This window comes from Aythya marila (genome assembly GCF_965140915.1).
Source record: "Aythya marila genome assembly, chromosome: 1".
In the NCBI taxonomy this organism is placed as follows: Eukaryota; Metazoa; Chordata; class Aves; order Anseriformes; family Anatidae; genus Aythya; species Aythya marila.
In genome coordinates, this window is record NC_139042.1 from 122328375 (window position 1) to 122346116 (window position 17742).

A 17742-nucleotide genomic window follows, 5' to 3' on the forward strand; every position below is an offset into this window, starting at 1 on the left:
GCAGCACCACAGCATCAAATCAAGATTTTTAGCTTCCTGTTTTGCACTAATGCAAATAATAACAGCAGTGACTCACTGAATTTCAAGTTAAACTATATTCCTTTATCAGAAACCATCTGTTTAATCTTTGGTCTTGGAAAATTTTGTGTTTATGTGCTCCAATGAAAACAAATTAAAAAAATCAAAAAGATTGTCATCAAAGAAATGGAAAACAAGATAAGATTCATGAAAAATATTCTGAAGTTATGCATATTCTTACCTTAAATCTTTTATCCTGCAGGACTTTCTTAATGGCCACAAGCTCTCCTGAATCACAGAGTTTGGCTTGATACACAACACCAAAAGATCCATTTCCAATCACCTTGGTGTCTGTGTAGCTAACTTCTTGTGGTCGGTCTGGACCTTGTCCAGGAGTTGCCACTACTGTAGTCACTTTGCTGCCATCTTTGTCTCCTGGGAAGCAAGAGATATGAAAATAATTAAAATACATTCGTAAGAAAGATCCCCAATAAGAATGATACAGAAAAGGGTAAAGATTTAAATCAGCCTGTATATTTCAGTATCACAGAGGAAGAAAAAACTGAAAATACATCAAAAACACTGAGCATGTTTGGGGTTTTTTGACACACAGTTGCCAACATTTTTTCATTTAGATCATTGTTAACAGAAATACTCCCTTCCAGATGCAAACAGCTCGGCAACAAAACGTGCTGCACGACCAGAACAAGGACTTATTTCTACATCTGATTAACACAAGTGGCGTCACACGCGGCGTTCTTCGTATTACCAAAATCAAGCATTCCCCCGTATTTTCCCGTAACTGAAGAAACAAAACTGCCTGTGCAGCCTGCAGAGCAGCAAAGGGATATTCCGGCGCACGCCCAGCAAGAGAAAAAAAGCCAGCAGCAGTGACAAAGTGTGCTACAAACCAACCCACGCGGAATGCTTCTGCTCGCGTGCATGCAGAAGCAAAGCCTTTGACGGGGCTGGGACACCCGAGGTGAAATGGGGGCTGGCCTCCTGCAGCCCTGCAGAAAAGAAGCCCTCTTGTTCAAAGTCTGGTTTTGTTTGCCATAGGACCAAGGTTTTGGCCATTTTGCAAGCGCACGCCGGTATTTATTGTCCCTTGGCTCCGATAGCTCGGGTTGCAGCTCAGCTAGGGCTGCAAAGAGAAGCCAGAAGGAACCTGCTGATCCGCGGCAAGCATCCACCAACTCCGCGTAAACCGTGCTTGAGGTGCCCATCGCATCTGCTTATCGAGAAAGCTTCCTTCCACGGCTTCCTCAGGGACTGTCTTCACTGCTCATGCCTCGAGAAAGAATTTTCTGATAGTTGATTTTTTTTTACCCGCATCACCTTTACTGCTGTCCCAGCACCGTGGGCAGCCAAAATGAGACACTCCGGGGGGAGCTTACCTGAGCTCTGCCCAGCGAGCTCCTACCTCCTCGCGTCCGACTTGCAACACGCTTGTTTGAACACCCCGGCACAATGTTTGCAGCTTTTGCAACGCCAAGAGCCTGGCTGACTCCTGACCCCTTTTGTGTGCTCAGCTCCTCTCCGCGGGGCCGCCGCCTGCCCAATCCCCGTCCACTTTCCACTTCCACACCTGGTTGCTCTTATCGGCAGCGAACGCTCTGCGCTTGCCCCAGCTGAACCTCAGCCAAGGTTTTCCTAACAGCACGCTGCCAGCTTCAAACACGGGGTGACCACCCGGAGAAGATCCATTTAACTGTTCCTCGTCTTTGAGTTACCTTCCAGATCCTCGCAAACTGTTTGTTTTTATGCATTTAATTGCTCCGTGAAGCAAGTACGCAAATTTCAGAGTCGGTAAAGCACATTACTGCAAAGGGTGACGACGACTTGCCAAGCGATGCACAGCAGGTATAGCCCTTCCCCCAGAAACACCCACAGGAAGGTGAGAGGCAGATTTACATGTTTGAAGAGGGAAAAAAGAGAAACAACAACAAAAAAAAAGAAAAAAACGGGGGAGGGGAGGAAGAGATGAACATCTGCTTAGAGAGGCGAATAAAGGGAACCAGAATAAAGCTGTGTGGAAAATTCACCCTCCTCTTTGATAAGTGTAAGGAATACATGGAATGAAGCCAGCATGAGAAAGAACATTAAAATTCTTTTTTTTTGTAAACAAGTTGGAAGTGCAATTCTGATAGCAGCCCTGCGTTTTATTTGCCTGGCTTTCTGTCATTAGCATTTTAACTCAGCACACATAAATAGGTGACATCTGCTTTCCTGCAGCAATCCTCGTCATCTGAAAGGTAACCTCCCTGCTTCCTCACCTATTTTTTCCAGCCTTGCTCACAAGGCCAGAGTCTTGGGATTCCTGGTAATGAGGCTCATCCAAAAATCTCCAAAATCAGGCTTCTGGGGTCTTAGAGGTAGACCCAAACTTGTCTCTGGCCCAGACCTAGAGTGCTCAGTCTCAGAGCTGCTCGAAGGGCACTCTTTGGAGGTGGGAGCCACTTTGGGATCTCCTTGACCAGAAGGGCAAACCCTGCATCTGAGGCCACGTCGGGTGGTTCTTCCCCACCTGGCACTGCTGCCACCGGGCCAGTATCTCCAGAGCTTTGGTGAGAAGTCAGTCAGGTTTAATACATTTCCTTTAAGCACAAGGGAAAACAGCTCCTAACAAAACTTGAAGACATGAAATGGCTAAACCAAGAATCTCTTGGTTTCTTTACCAGCACATTACAGAGCATTAAGCCTCCCAGATGTTTCTCTCCATGTCCCACGTCCAACCAACATTTCTTGTCACCCCTTCCACCAAGAAACACCCTAAGGGCTCCCAACAGCTTTCACCTCATGCCCCAGCAGACAGATGGGCACTGTCCAACACACAACTCTCACCGCCTTTGCTTGCAGGTCTACAACAGAACTGCAACACAGACTTAAAAAACTAAAGGAAGGAAGGAAGGGAGGACCAAACACCAAAATACTACACAGCTCTTCAAGCTCACATGAGAGCAGTCACTACTTTTTGTCGAGAAGAAGCTGACTTCTGGTGCTGATGGCACTAACAACAGAGCAGATTGGTGTGACCATACAACCACCAGCTAAGAAAAGCACCTTTTTAACACCCAGGATAGAAGCACAAGTACAAACAGCTGTCGCTAGCACACTGCTATCTGCACTCGATACATCCAAACCCTTAAACCACTTCCCCGTGCTGTTCTCATGCTGCACATGTGAACATCAGCGTTCAGCGGCGTTCTCGACACAGAAGATAATCCCGAGGACTGATGCAACTGAAAACAAAATCCAGACGTTTTAATTCCCAAATGCTCTGATCTTTCCAGCTCACTTTCCATCTTCCAGCGCGTGATTACTAAACAGGACAAACCACAAGAATTAGGTGAAGTTAGTGGTTTGAGAGCAGGGAATACTAATCAGATTCTGGGAAGAAAAAAACATATTCCACTCACAAGACTACAGTTTATTAAAGCACCAGAGCCAGCTCTGTTTTCCCCTATCTCGGTGAAACTTTAGCATGGCTCAAGCCATCGTTTTACTTAATGCCAATGCCACTTACCCTGTTCAAGAGGAGTATTAATCTCAAACCAAACTGAGCACAGCTCCATGTCCTGTTCACACAAAGCACCGGTTAAACCAAAATGAGTTTGGATCAGTGTGATTTTAATGAAACATTCACGTTGTTTTGGAACAAGGGGCACGTTCTCAAAAAAAACAACACGTCAGCAAATGTTTACCCAGGTGAGACAATGGATCCTACTCCTGGACAAGCATTTCCTCGCGTAAATATCCCACCAGCTGCAGGTTCCTATCGCCAGCTCGAAGCTGACCCGTCTGCATGAGCACAGCACGTCTACTTTTCGCTAGAGCCTCAATGTAGCTGTCAGTCAATAAAATGCACTCCGACCCTTGGAGGCCATGAAAGACTTCCTTTGCTATTGATCACAACCCCCACCATACGTGCTAATGAATGGGCCTGGAGAAAGTCCAAAATTATGTCTGCCCTACATCCCTTCAGCTGTTTAGCTTCTGACTGAGCAGTACAAATGCATGTTAACACACTTATAGTCAGAGAGCTATGACTCTTTACTTCTTTCAACTTCATATAAACCCTGCTCCTCCTCTTTCTTACGTTTGGAAGGGCAGAAACAAAGAATAGGATGTACTTTCTTCATACTCTGAATGCAACCTCAATCCTTTGTGCTGTCTACAAACCCCTCCATTTGCTCTTCCTGTTGACTTCACCTACCTCCTCTTCCTTCCCACCTCCGTTCGGTACGTTCCTCCTTGCCAGCACGCACACAGGTCATCCCACTCTATGCTACCTAGATTTTAGGTCTTAACATCCTAAAAGAAAGGCCTACAACGTGTTCTCTAGAGCATCTGAGGTCACGTAGCTCTCTCTCCACTTCATTCAAATATCTTCATTGATCTGTTTTAATTCTCAGTGCCACCTCCCATGAAGGAGGTATCAATATCAAGTCATTATTGATTACTTCTCCCCGAGTCTGAGGCTCCTCTGTGCTCTCCCACCTTTATTTGCTGAGTGTTGAATGCAGTCGACAAGTTACTTCCATGGAAACCCTACACGGCTGGACGTAGCTCCTGCCAACTGAAACAGGTAACAACCAGCTGCTGTCACAGCTACCTATGGAGAAACGAGTGAGCAGAAGGGGATGGCAGTCTATGACAACCAGCAGAAAGCACAGCTCTAGATGACAGTTTTCTAATTATTCCCCTGCACGCAGTCAGGGAAATTTTGGGGAACTTCATTAACGAAGAGCAGCTGATCAAGTTGGCAGTTGTGTGCCACGATTATACTGTTCCTACATAAATAGGTAGATTTGAATGAGTAACATGGATTCCTCATGTAATTTTCTGAAAGATTAATTTCACTAGAAGTTAATGATTAAGAGCCAGGGGAGGGGGAGCAGGGGACAAAATCCAAAAATTTATGAACTGGTTTACTAGGCAGTTCCCCTTTTCCACCAGTGAACTGAATGAACATTACCTACTGGGAGATAACAGAATGGAAACAAAATTACAAGGACGGAATTAGAAAGGCTCGGGGAATCGAAGCAAGGAGCCTAAAATACGCTTAAAAATAAATAAAATAAATTTACCCCAAACAAAAGGAAACCTCCGCATTGCAAAAATAGCTCAGGTCAAACCCCAAACAAAAACCCACACGTCAATCACCACCCAGAGAAGGCAGAAGCATGCCGTAAATGCGCATACTGGTTTTGGCACAGGAAATGTCATCTGACTTCTTGACTGAAACTGAACACCGTCATAAAAGAGCCATCATCAGACGTTACTTAAGATCAGAAGAATCTCCCGATTTGTATCCAAGGGTTTCAGAAGCGCGAGCTGAGGAGCAGTGTTGATTTTTGAAAGCGATCGCAACACCGGGAGGATTTCAAAGGCAAGTGGTCTGACCCAGGTAATTACCATCCTATCAATTTGACGACAATTCCAAAGTACCACACTAGCTCCTTTGATAATTACCACAGAAGCAGTAACGTGGTTTATGGAGATTAGATTGTTGGGTTCCGTATTTTCAAGAGATTACAGGCTCGTTTGGAAGAGAGCGAGAAGAGCACTGATGAGAAAGCACTCCTGTAGGGTTTCTGACTTAGCACCTCCTACATTAACAACGAAATAAATGGGTATAAGCAAAGAAGCACGATTATTAATCAAATTACGATAAACTAGGCCCAGAGAGTGCAGTCATCTGCCCCCTATTTGGGGCTTGAGCGTGCTGGCTTCTGGTATCTAAAATTCAGAAGTGATCACTGAAAAACAGCAGAGGTTCAGAAAGCTGCTGCAAACGTTTTCAGAAGAGGTCAGAAAGCTGTGTTACTTGGAGCTCAGTCAGTTTAAGTCTCAGAGAGAAAGATGAATGATGGTTTATCCCTAAAAGCTACCCACTTCAGGAACGGAAATTTCGGCGAGGGCTCTGGTCTGTAGGTGTGGAAGACAGCACACGTAATGCCTAGAAATAGAAATTACAAGAACTTGGGATAGAACTGGGAAGGGAAGAAGTCAAGTAATAAGGAAATCATTTTTTTTTTCTAAAAATTCTGAAAGTTACGGTGATTTCTGTGACTTTGGTGTTTTATTTTAGACTGGGATCTTTTCTAAAGTTTACCAAATAGATGAGCCACAACTCGTAGGCTTGAAGTAGGAGAGGCCGCAGAGAGGATGAAGATGATGAACTCTCTGCATCTGAGAAACATCAGAAAGGTTCAACACTTACATAAACCAGATTTTCCTACATAGCCCAAAAGGCAACAGTGGCATTGCTCGATACCAAATATGCTGCTTTCCACAACAGGCAAAATCTGCTTTCAGTTTAAAGAAAACCATAGTTAAGTGACAAGCGATGAAAGGTGAAACTAGTCGTTCTTTTACTTTATTGTCATTGGCCAAGTGACAGCCACGATTAATTACGTGTCAATTCGCTTCTGTTCAACGCAGAGACAAATAATCGGGATCAATTTCAGTATCAGCTGACAAGATCCGCAAAGGGCACTAAGGTTTTTGAAACACTCCATCCTGAACTCAAAGTTGCCTTCGCTTTTATCAGGAAACACAGGAGAGAAGGGAAAAAAAAATCACTCCACTTGCATCTAATGTTAAGCAAAACCTTTTAGATGTCAATTCATCTTAAAACCTTCCAGGAGGCAAAAGCTGTAATGCAGTGCAAAGGAACTGCTGGTCCATCCGTAAAATTTTTGCTCAACAGCTTCTAGAGTGGCCATGCAAATTCAAAGCACCAAGTGCAACATTTCTGCAGGAAACAGCTGGAGAACAGGAAAAAATGACCACTCAGTAGAAGTCACTGCCTCTGTAAAACAAACGATGCCATTGCTAAAAAGTAAGTGGTAACAGCTCAGAAAGGCAGAGTGATTTTATTATATTATAAAAAAAAAATGAACAAGCGTATAACAACTGATCTTTGTGTTTCGTGCCTTTTTGAGGTCAGTAGGTCACAACGAACAGAAAGAAATTGAAGATACTTCCAGGAAATGGGGATAGATAATGATGTGCCTGATATATCTGCATTTGATGTAATAAACACATAAAGCTCCGCTGAGATGCGGGGACGGTTTTTCTGCTGTTATTTACCCACTGCTAAAAGCCAAAAATTTAACTAAGGGAACAGCATCCAGATTTACTGCCTCTCAGTTCAATCATCCCAGATGCCACAGGAGCTTTAAGCCTCCCTTTAGAGGGAGCCGCACGGTGTTAGAGAGGGGCCATTCAATTTACTGTCTTTGAAAGCTTAATGCTGAAGATGGTAAACAAGCCTTTAAAAAATAGCACGATACTCAGCAGCTCCAGGAACATCGACGTGATAGACTTGTTAAACGTCTACGACAAGGTCATGTCAAGCTCTAAAGGCGTTTACTTTCTGCCGTCTTTTAGGTCTTAACCAAGGCAAGCAGAGCACAACGCTGCCCGTGCAGATGTAGTGGTCATCCCCAGCATAAGCTTGATCCAGAACAACGTCTGAGAAAATAAAAATGACGAGAGGAAAAGGTTGGGAAAACCAAACCCAGTATCTCAGGGAGCAGCACTAAGAGAAAAAAATCTGTCCCACGACTAAACAAAAACATTCACCTGAATGCTTGTACTTAAACTTCTGCTTTGGAAAAAAAAACACACCGAAACCATACAATTAAGGTAATCCAAACACTGGCTGCTGGTGGCGTTTCATAAGCGGTCTCGTAGTCGCTGAGAGCTATTTTTAGGAGGCACTCTCTCCGCTCTCTTCTCTCCCCACCCAGCTCACACACACACACACACACGGACGAGCCCACTCCACAGCAGTCCCACAGCCCCATAAATCAACTCGAAATGCAGATAAGGTGATTCCACCGATCACGCAGCGAGTGCTGAAGAGATGATAGCAGCATTTGTTTTAATGATCTCAGGTCGGGTCATTCCTTCCCCAAAGAGCTCGGGGATTACACACAACCGGAGACATGAGGACAGGGAGTATGTGGAAAGAGCACGACGGGACTGGTACCAGACCATGGCCTCACTCTACCCCGTTGCTGGACAGCTAGCTGAGAAATTCAGACTAAGCTCAAGAGGCACACAGGACTAGGATTTTTAATTTGGCATTGCCTTTAGTTTTCCTGCCCTCTTACATCATCAGGGAACATGATTTAGCAAAGGCTACTTGCCGAAGCCGAGTGGAGCGGTTCAGCTGACACGTAATAACTTATAACACCCCTGTAACCGAGCCCTGACAGGGCACCGGAGAACCCCAAGTTACAAAGGGATCGGGTTTACCCACTTGCTCGTGCCATTCAACAGTTGACCCTCAACAAGTCTATCAGCAGCGTCCAGAGTGGCTGACCCGGTAAATCCGCCGCGGGGCGCCCACTCCCAGGCGCTTTCAGGGTGTTGGCAGAGGCTCCGAACCTCCCCACTCTGCCCTGAAAGGCTTCGGGAATGATAAATGGCACCCATCTTCTGGGAATTCCTCAAAGACCGACCATCTTCCCCTCTACATACCTGGTATGAACTGCGAGCCTTTGGCCAAAGTAGCTCCCGGTGAGGTGCTGAAGCAGGAGGCTCACTTCTTGCCATAGGCTCTTTTAGACATATTTTAACTGCATTGTTGCAAGCATTTGATTCTGATTAAACACAGGTATGTCACCTAGCCAAATGCACCTGTGATCCCTGAGAACAGGCATCAGCATCTTTTTTTTTCCCCTTTTCATTACCCCCCAGCATCCATTGAAAGGTTTAACACGAATTAAAAACATCTTAACACGTCTTAAAGGCAGCCCCCGTTCCTCTGCTAGGGGTTTAGAGAAATCTTTCGATCATGTTTGTTGCAGAGGTGCTTACGTACCGGCCGTGAATCGGAGCCCGCCGTGCTGGGCGCAGTGGCAGCAGTAAGACAGCTCCTGCCCCAGCGTGCCTACAGCCTGGCCTACGGAGCAGACAGACGGACGGACGGACCTAGGCTGAGCTGGTAGATGTCACAGAGGAAATGATTTAATGGCCGGTTGTCACCGGCCACAGTTATTTGAGAAGAAAGGAAGGAAGGAAGAGAAGACCTAAAATGAAATGAGCTAAAAAAAGGAAGAAAAAAAGTGAAGGTAAAAAGCAACCAAAAAAAAAAAAACAACAAAAAAAAAAAACTAAAAGCCAAGAACATCAGAACCGCACTAACAAGAGACAAGTGCAAGGAAGCAGAAGCAGAGACCCACGGAGATAAAAATGGGAGCAGGAGTGCCATAAGGACACTGGGCAGAGCCCCTGGAGCAAGCAAGCTCCCCAAAGCGCTGGCTGCTGCTGCTGCCACGGGCAGCCCGGGCACCAGGGCCCTTGGGTGCTCCCTGCAGCCCTGCCAGGCTGTGGAGGAAGGAGCAGGGCAGGCAGAGGATGGAGCAGGGCAGAAGGCAGGCGGTTCTGGCACTGCTCGAGTCTCCGCAGCAGTGCCCCTTTTATTGCACAGCTGTGGTTGCCTGCCACAGCATCTGATCCTCGTCGCAAGCCTGCACCAACAAACCTCAATATTATTATTATTTTTTGCATCTTTAAGAGAGCTATTTCTTTCTTTCTTTATCAAAGAACAACGGTGGCCTTGAAAACCCAGGTGCAATGAAAAGCGACATCAGCTTGGAGCCTGCAGACCCTTTGCAGGAAGGCGAAGGACCAAGCACTCCCGGGAATCAGACCCAGGGTGAAATCGCAGTGAGGAACAGATTGTCTGAGAAGCGATACAGCAGCCAAAACGCAAACAGAAAGACAGATGAAGGCAGTTAGGAAAGGCATTCATCTGATACCTTTTAACTCTGGAGGAGGAGTAAGGAAACGGCCAGCTGTTCGGAGCCGACATCCACCGTGGGTGGCAAGTGCCGTGGAAAAAAGAGTGAAAAAGCGAAGGGAACAAGTCACCAGCACACCACCGACACAAAACGAGTCCGTTTTGGTTAAAGACGGCTTTCAGTTCAAGGAGGACACGATCTCAATTCACTTTAGGGAAGCGTAGGCATGCTGTCGGTGTAACGCGGATATTCTCCGGGCAGGAATAGCCGGCTGGGGGAAGGAGCTCCTATTACAGATGAGGCAGCACTTTAGCAGCAAAAGCTCTCCATCATTGGCAATCCTTTCTTTTTTTTTTTTTCCCCCTAAGTAATAAAAATAGTAGGGCAAGACGAGCAAGCGAACTCAATATCGGATGTTTCTAAAACTATTTCAGTAGAGAAATTACAGCCCATTTCTTCATTATATGTAATCTAACCAACGTGGGGGCTACTGTCAAAAGGGATGGTCGTGCTTTTTACCTTCACCCTCCTGCCACAGCAAGCGCGGCCATCTCGTAGCCTCAGGATGAGCCAGGTTAGCATACTCACCTTCAGCTGAAACAAGCCTCAAATCAGCAAGCTGAAGCACCGCTCACGCTGAGGACAGGCGACTGCCAGATCTGATGGGGGAGAAGGGCAAGCAGAAGCATTCCCTACTGCCTGCACTACAAACAAAATCCTACACAAGGAGAATCCCTTTTCTCCCCAAAGCAAAGTCATGAACAAAAGGAGTATTGCTCCTCCTAAGAATGACTGCAGACATCTGGAGATTCAATTCCCTTCTGCCGGCACGTGAGCACATGGAGGTTTTTGGGGACAAGCTCCACACACACAGCTGAAGTTCTCTCTGAACTGTTCCTGTAATTGTTTGTGAAGGAAGACTGCTGGAGCTTGAAATCCTAAAATAGAGGCAGGTTTCTGGAAACAGGGAGAGGAGAGCAGCACTGTGTTAGCAAAACTTCCTCTCAATTATGAGAGCGAGAAGAAAAATGAGCAAGAACACGTTTTTTCCTCAGTTCTCTCACTTTCCACATCAGACAAAGAGAAATATCACTTTTGAATATAAGAAGAAGCAGAAAATAAGTGATACTTAGGAGAAAATTAACCTAAAAACTCAGGAGAACAGATGTTGAGAAATTATAGGTAGGCCCGTGCAAGAGTTGCATGCTTATCCAGAAGTGAAGCTTTCTGAAGTGTTGCTATTCCAAACCTACACATGTCGAAAGATCCTAAGGCTTTCTTGCCAACAATGTGAGTTTTCTTAAGAAGTTTGATCATCTTTGAGGAAAGAGAAAATACATTTTGAGGTCCTGACACTGCTCGCTCTTCCTTTTCTTCTTACATTCCTCTTCCTAGGAATCCCAGGCAAGGCAAGACAGGCAACATCAGGCACAAATGCTGGGTCCACACAGAAGCCTCCCATTTCTCAAAGGAGATAACAGGACCTATTATTTCTTTAGTGCTGCTAAGACTGGCAATTAATGACAATGCTTTATCCTGGTCCAAGTAAGAAGGTTACTTTCAGTACAACAGTAGACACCCATGTGAGAGCAAAGATAAGAACAGTCTGCTGTTCTTCAGCAGACAAGGGTTCATTTACCTACCTCAGAAGACAGTAAGCAGCAAACAAATAAAGGAATTGTATTCCTTAATGTGCTTTATTAGGAAGGTTCATTAGATATGTTGTTTGAGTATCTGCCATCTATCAAGATACAGGACGCACATAAAGCGCCCATCTCTTACGGCAGCAAGCAGTAAGTGTTTGAGGAAGAGCATAAAACAGGACGAGCTTGTAGGGACAGCATACTCTCCCAGACCCCAGCTATGTGTGGCTTGGGAACTCCCCACGCCACAGGCAATACCTCTGGATTTTCTTCTCCCGCTTTGCATACTCATCCCTAGGCCTGGAGATACAGTAAGGCAACAAACCATGCGTGAACAGGCACAAGGCACAATGCTAAAGCACATCAGTGGCAACATGATCTGGTAGAAAGCTGAAATTTTATCTAAACATCTGCAATTTTGTCGTAGTGACAGCTCTGTTCCAGAAGTTCATGGTGGTTAAAGCATCAACATGCTAGAAGACATCCAGACACCCTTTACTACACAGGATTAGTCTTCACTGTGTTCAGAAAGTCATCCCTCATCTTGGGCTTAGACAGGACCAGTATCACATAAAACTGACTGAGGTCTTCCAACAGACTAAGGAAAGTAAGAGCAGAAACACTTAGCATGAGTTTGGGAACAGGAGAAGAACCCCATGACATAAGATAAAGTTTGATTTTAATGAGTTGAGAAGAAAGTAATTCTCATGAAAATGAGATTGAAAAGGAGTGTATATGCTTGGATGCTCGTGTTTTGGCTGAGACTGGAAGCAAAGAAGACTTCAACAAAGATTTTTCTGCTACAGTAGCAGCCACTCTGCTACAAACCCACAAGGAAATTGCACTGCAACATCCCAGCCTGGCACTACAGCTAAGAGAATGACTGCAAAAATCAAACTTTTCACAAAAAGATTTTCCCCAAAAAAGGGCAGAAAATTTTTCTCGTGCTTCACCTTAGATATAAAGTTATTTACAAACTAGACCCTTTCCTTAGAAAGAGCATTCTTCTGAATGAAGATATATATATTTTTTTTTTAACCAAATGACCAATTGTCTTTACCTGCTAATAGCTGAAGCTGGGATTCAGTTTCCCTTTATGATCACGTGTAAGGAAACTTCTAATATTTCACTTTGGATGCTTGATAAGTCAAACAGCCCTGCAATTCAGAAGGCGATTAAGGAGAAGCAGTAAGTACTCTTTCACAACTATTTTCTTTGAAACCGTGAAATGCAATTGAGTTGGTACACAATCTCAGATTTGGTAATAATTTTTTAAAGGCCTCATTTCCTCCGTAAGATGACCTGAAAACGATACATTTTTTAATCCAATTATTGTCCTCGTCATTTTGTCATATCCAAAGTCTGACAGCTGATACAGAAGATACGAACTACTGAAAAGTAACACATGCTGCCTGAAGATGCTGCCCGCATCCCAAATGAAGTAACAAAAAAAAAAAAACACCCTTAGACTTTTATTTTTAAACATATTGCTCAGCAAAGCAGGGGGAGGGGTAGTGTGTGGGTTCATCAAAATTAGATGGTCGGGGAATATTCAAACTCAAAGGCGTCGCTTTTCCAACTCCAAAGATTATGGCAATGCTGAAATTACTCAAAGACAAGGCTTTAATGATTGATCATCATCTGTCCTAATGATGGATCTTCAGCTATTTTTACCCTTCGTTCATTTGCCCAGGCAGCAGAATTACTCCCCAGAAAGCGAGAATTAGACGAAGGAACGAGCAGGCATCGTACTTGCATACTATGAATACAGATCGCTTTATTCCATAATTCCACGTAATTTGGAGCGCCTCTTCATCGCTAAAGAATCTCAGCATGAAATTATGCCAAAAGAGGAGAAAGCCAGGGTATTTTATGACCACATTAGAAGTATTATCCTGAGGAAAAAGTGCTTTTGGTCGTTGCAGTGGCCTAGGGCCTTCAAGACTCAGAAGCAGGAGGTTACTTGCGCAAGGGCCAAAAGAGCACTGCCAAATTACCTGACTTTTCTGAAAACCAAGAAGTGAATTATTTTCTTCAGATATTAAAGCAAAGACCTACGGCCAAGATAAGAATATATAAGAATACATTCCTTGAACGTAGGCTTTGCAAACTGGCTGTAAACAAGAAAAGCGAAGAGTCTAGCTCTTTGCACTAATGTGCGACACATCACCAGATAAAACATCTGTTACCGGGATGATTTCAACATCAACAGATTTTCACACAATTAAGAAAACGCATCCTGGGAATAGCACTTTGGTGGTTTTAAACGTAAGAAATAAGTTATGCATATATAGTGTTTTTTAATAGTTTTAAATTACTCCTTTCAGTTTTGCAATTCACCCCTCTCCTCTTTGCCCCACAGAAGCCACAGTCAGAAGAGATCAATGCAGCACTGCCTGCAAAATATATTCAGATTGAGAGAAATACCTGTATCCATGTTCAATAACAAAATACTAACCCAGATAATCCATCTTTCAAAAGAGCCACCATTCCAGTATTGTATCACTCCCTAAGCCAGGCTGATTATGGAGAAATAAAACATTTAATAGGATTTTTTTTTGTTGTTACAGCAAGAATTTTTAATATACAAGCTTCCAAGAGCCATGCTGGGCTCCAGGACTTTATGGCCGTCAGCCCCAGCTCCAACACGAAGGCTCTGCTTCGGTACTGGAGCATCCCTGCAGGTACGGAGTTGAAAGCTGGCTCGATGTATTTCAGGTTTACAAGCACATATTCTTTTCCTGTCCATTATTTCACTTTTAGCATCAACGGGGATGATATGAATGTAAGGAAGGTCAGTTCAAGCAGATAGCAATTTGCTATCTTCTATATTTCCTACCAGGATACAAAAATGACTTAGTGTCATCAATACAAATCTTTCTGAAGCAAAGCAACGCTCCAGGAGTGCAATACTCTAATACCCTATGGCAACAAGTCAACGTTTACTACATATTGTACATTCACCCTTACTGAAACTGTACCCAAAAAGCCAACACCGTGCTTCACAAAAATAATGCAACAACCTCCTGCTGTCACCATAGCCACAGTTATGATGTGTTTTTGACTGAACACACAAGGCGAGGGCTCCCAGCTGATGGGTTTTACGCACAGCTGACTGCGTAGTTGCACGTTGCTTTCCTCTGGTAGCAAAGTCAGATTACAGAGTCTCCCACACACCGCAGCAGCTTATTCCTGTTCTTACTACTGCAATTCATCGCTCACTAAATCATGCTGCTGAAACTGTTTGTGTGGCTATGCTATAAACATCAGTGAAGTAATCTGGGAAGGAAACCAAGCGATGTTTTTTATTAAAAAGCGTGCGCTTTCAAGTCTGGATCATCTCACTGATCGGGTTCGCAGCACAGCTGAGGAAGAAACTAGCGCGGGGGACCGACAAGATCAGGGTCAGGCAGGAAAATGAAACCAGCTTTGCCACTAAAACGTCACTCAAAACCAAAAAGCGGAAGGGGGTGAGAGGTTCGTCAGCCGTAACGCAGGGAACTCCCACTGTTCAGAACTGAGTTACCTTTAGGCCGGGCGCTGGGAACAGAGCAGGGTTTGCTTCTGCAAAAAAAACATGCAGTATTATTTGAATAGAGCTGTAAATCACACAGATTTACGTGAAGCCACGTGCCTTGCTGGGGTCACATATGCTGTGTAACACAATGGAGTGATGCCTGCAGAACTGCTCTGGTTATAGCCAGCGTTTTCACTTCCCACTACCCAAACCCGTGCTCTTCGGCATACCAACTCCGGAGAGGAAACTTGCCTGCTTTCTTTCAAGTTCTTTGAAAATTAGCCTGGTGGGCTCCCGTGGGAACATTAAAAGCTACAGACTGGTAAAATGTGACCTCTGTCCAGGGCAAGACTGCAGAGAGAAGGGCACAGCAAACAATCTGCTGGAGGAAGGTGAAAACAGTCTTGGCGAACGCAAACCCTGCCCTGCTAGGCTGCTGGCACCCCAAGCAGACAGATAGGAGGGATCCAACAAAAACAGATTTGGATTTGGATTTTCAAAACACCCAGACTGCTTCTTTAATGGCGTATGGCAAGAAATCAGGCAAGGAAAGGTCCATCTAAGGGCAGATGTGTGAAACAATACATACAAAGAAAAAAATAAATAAATTGTGCTTCCATATTGAATCTGTAGGTGGAATTTACAATTCAAGAAGTGATGTCAGAGTCACTGTTGATATTTCTCTGAAATTACTGGCTCAACCTACAAGATTTTCAGCAAATGTCACCTAGACAGAAACCACGGAGAATGAGGCAGAAAGTTATCTTGCTGCCATGTAAAGACTTGGTGGACTGGGATCTTAAGTAGCAGGATGGAGACAAGAAGAGCATGCAAACGGGACACAGCAGAACTCAAAAAGATGAAGATTGAAGGATTCAAGACAGGGTAGTTAACTTGCAAGAAGACTCAAGAGGCTCAGGCTCTTCAATTTGGGCACATGACAGGGGGTGGAACCCAAAGCTCACAAAAACCTGATGGCAGTAGATGATAAAGATGATGCAAGGAACTTCTACAGTCTGTTACCTCAGGGTCATGAGTAGATACTGAGGGAACAGACAAGGATGCAGCCCCTAGCACTGCCAATCTGGATGCAAGAAGAGCAGGAGGACAGTAAGCCAGAAAATGGCCACACTCACGTGTTCTCCCTAAGTAGTTTCCTGACTTAATACCAGGAAAACTTCAGAAAATACAACTTAAGGATTTAATTTCCATTATAGTCTTGCAAGAAGACCTCAGTTAGGAAAAACTTACTTCCAAGACAGCTACCCACACCTCTGGTCCACAGGCTCCATCTCCACACGCTCCCATGTCAGCCAAGGCAGGTTAGAAGTGGGCTGCCTCCCCCCGGCTGTGTGACCAGCCGTAGTTATGACTCCTTGATGTCATCTCAAGGGAATTGCACCCCGAGTAAAACACACCTTTAAAAGGCAACCTCTTTTTCTCCATGAAGGCCCATCCCCTCCAGGCAAGCGTCTTAAAGAAGGAGGGACAGAAAAACAGGCATGAAACCTGAGTCACTGCCCGGTATTTCAGACGCAGAAGTTTCTTCCCAAGAGATAAGGCCACATTAAGCAACCACGTCCATGGCGAGTTGCAACCACCAGCAGGTACAGCAGTGCCACAGGTATTCTTCTCTACCTTGCAAAGCCCGTGAAAGCAGGGAGGCGGTGAGGCTTTCCTTGTAGCTTCTGATGTTGGACAGCTCAACCACCTGCTCTGCTGACCTACACCTAAAACAGGGGTAGCTTTCTTCCTTCACATGTCTTCCTGAAAGCAGTCACCTACACTGCTTCAATGCTTTCTGCTCCCACCATGGGGGATGGCAGAAGAGCAGCAGGCAGACAGGCTGGCGCTGAAAGCACTGGGACCGACACCATCCCTGGAGAAGTATCTTGAGGTGATGAGGGACATCCTCTAGGATCTGGTCCTCCACGGCCAGGCAGAGCTGTCTCCACCTGGGCTAAGCCTGGTGGCAGCAGGGGCTGTGTGCACAGAGCCAGTACTCCTGGAGAATGCACCTTAATAGCGCTTTGTTCGCTTGTTCCTCTTCTTACCTTACCTTGAGATGGAGCTAGATACTCTGAACCACACTCGTAGCATACGAGGCAAAACGGTTCTGAAGAGCTGCACTGAGCTGAGACCTGGCAGCACAAACAGACCCTGAACTGGTACCTGACACGCCTGCTCTGCTTAGCTCACGTCCTGAGGCCCTGGGAGAGGAAAGCATGCAGAAAAACCATGCCCTTCTCCTGCCACGAGGAACCAGCATCCGTGAACACAGCACAGAGGAACACCAGAAAAATTATTTGGGGCTTTTCCACGTCTTCAGGTCCTGATGAAAGGAAATTACCCATTTAAATGGCAACAAAGACAAGAACCCAGCCTAAAGCACTACAATCACAAAGAACGAGTAAACGGGCTTAGTAACAACAGCACTAGATCAACCCTCTGTACACGAGTCTCCTAAACACTACTAAAGCACTACAAAGACACCAACAGTTTTAGCCCCACTTAAACATCTCAAACATCATTTTAAATAGCTAAGAACACATCCCCACAGCTTACAAGCAAGTAAATGTAACAAGTTGGTTTATTAATGAATTAGAAGTGAATTTGAGAGTATTTTTTTTAAATTAGTCAATTTATGCTCAAGTAGTTAAAGTATCTGAAAAGCCAATGCTTCTCAAGTATTTCACTTACTATAAATAAGGCAAATATACTTTTAGATGTCCCTGCTCAGCTTCTACTATAGTTGAAAAAATAAAAATAAGGGTAAGTTAAGCTGACCCTAGAGTTTAAAAAT

General features: G+C 44.7%; 1 protein-coding gene across 2 annotated transcripts in view; it reads right to left on the reverse strand.

Annotated features, from left to right (window-relative positions):
* Window positions 1–17742, reverse strand: part of GSK3B (glycogen synthase kinase 3 beta) — a 128104-nt gene that overhangs the window by 80288 nt on the left and 30074 nt on the right. For both annotated transcript variants that reach the window (XM_082769883.1, XM_082769884.1), the window contains exon 2: window positions 260–453. In XM_082769883.1, coding sequence (XP_082626009.1) covers window positions 260–453 — 194 coding nt within the window. The remainder of the gene's footprint in view (window positions 1–259; window positions 454–17742) is intronic.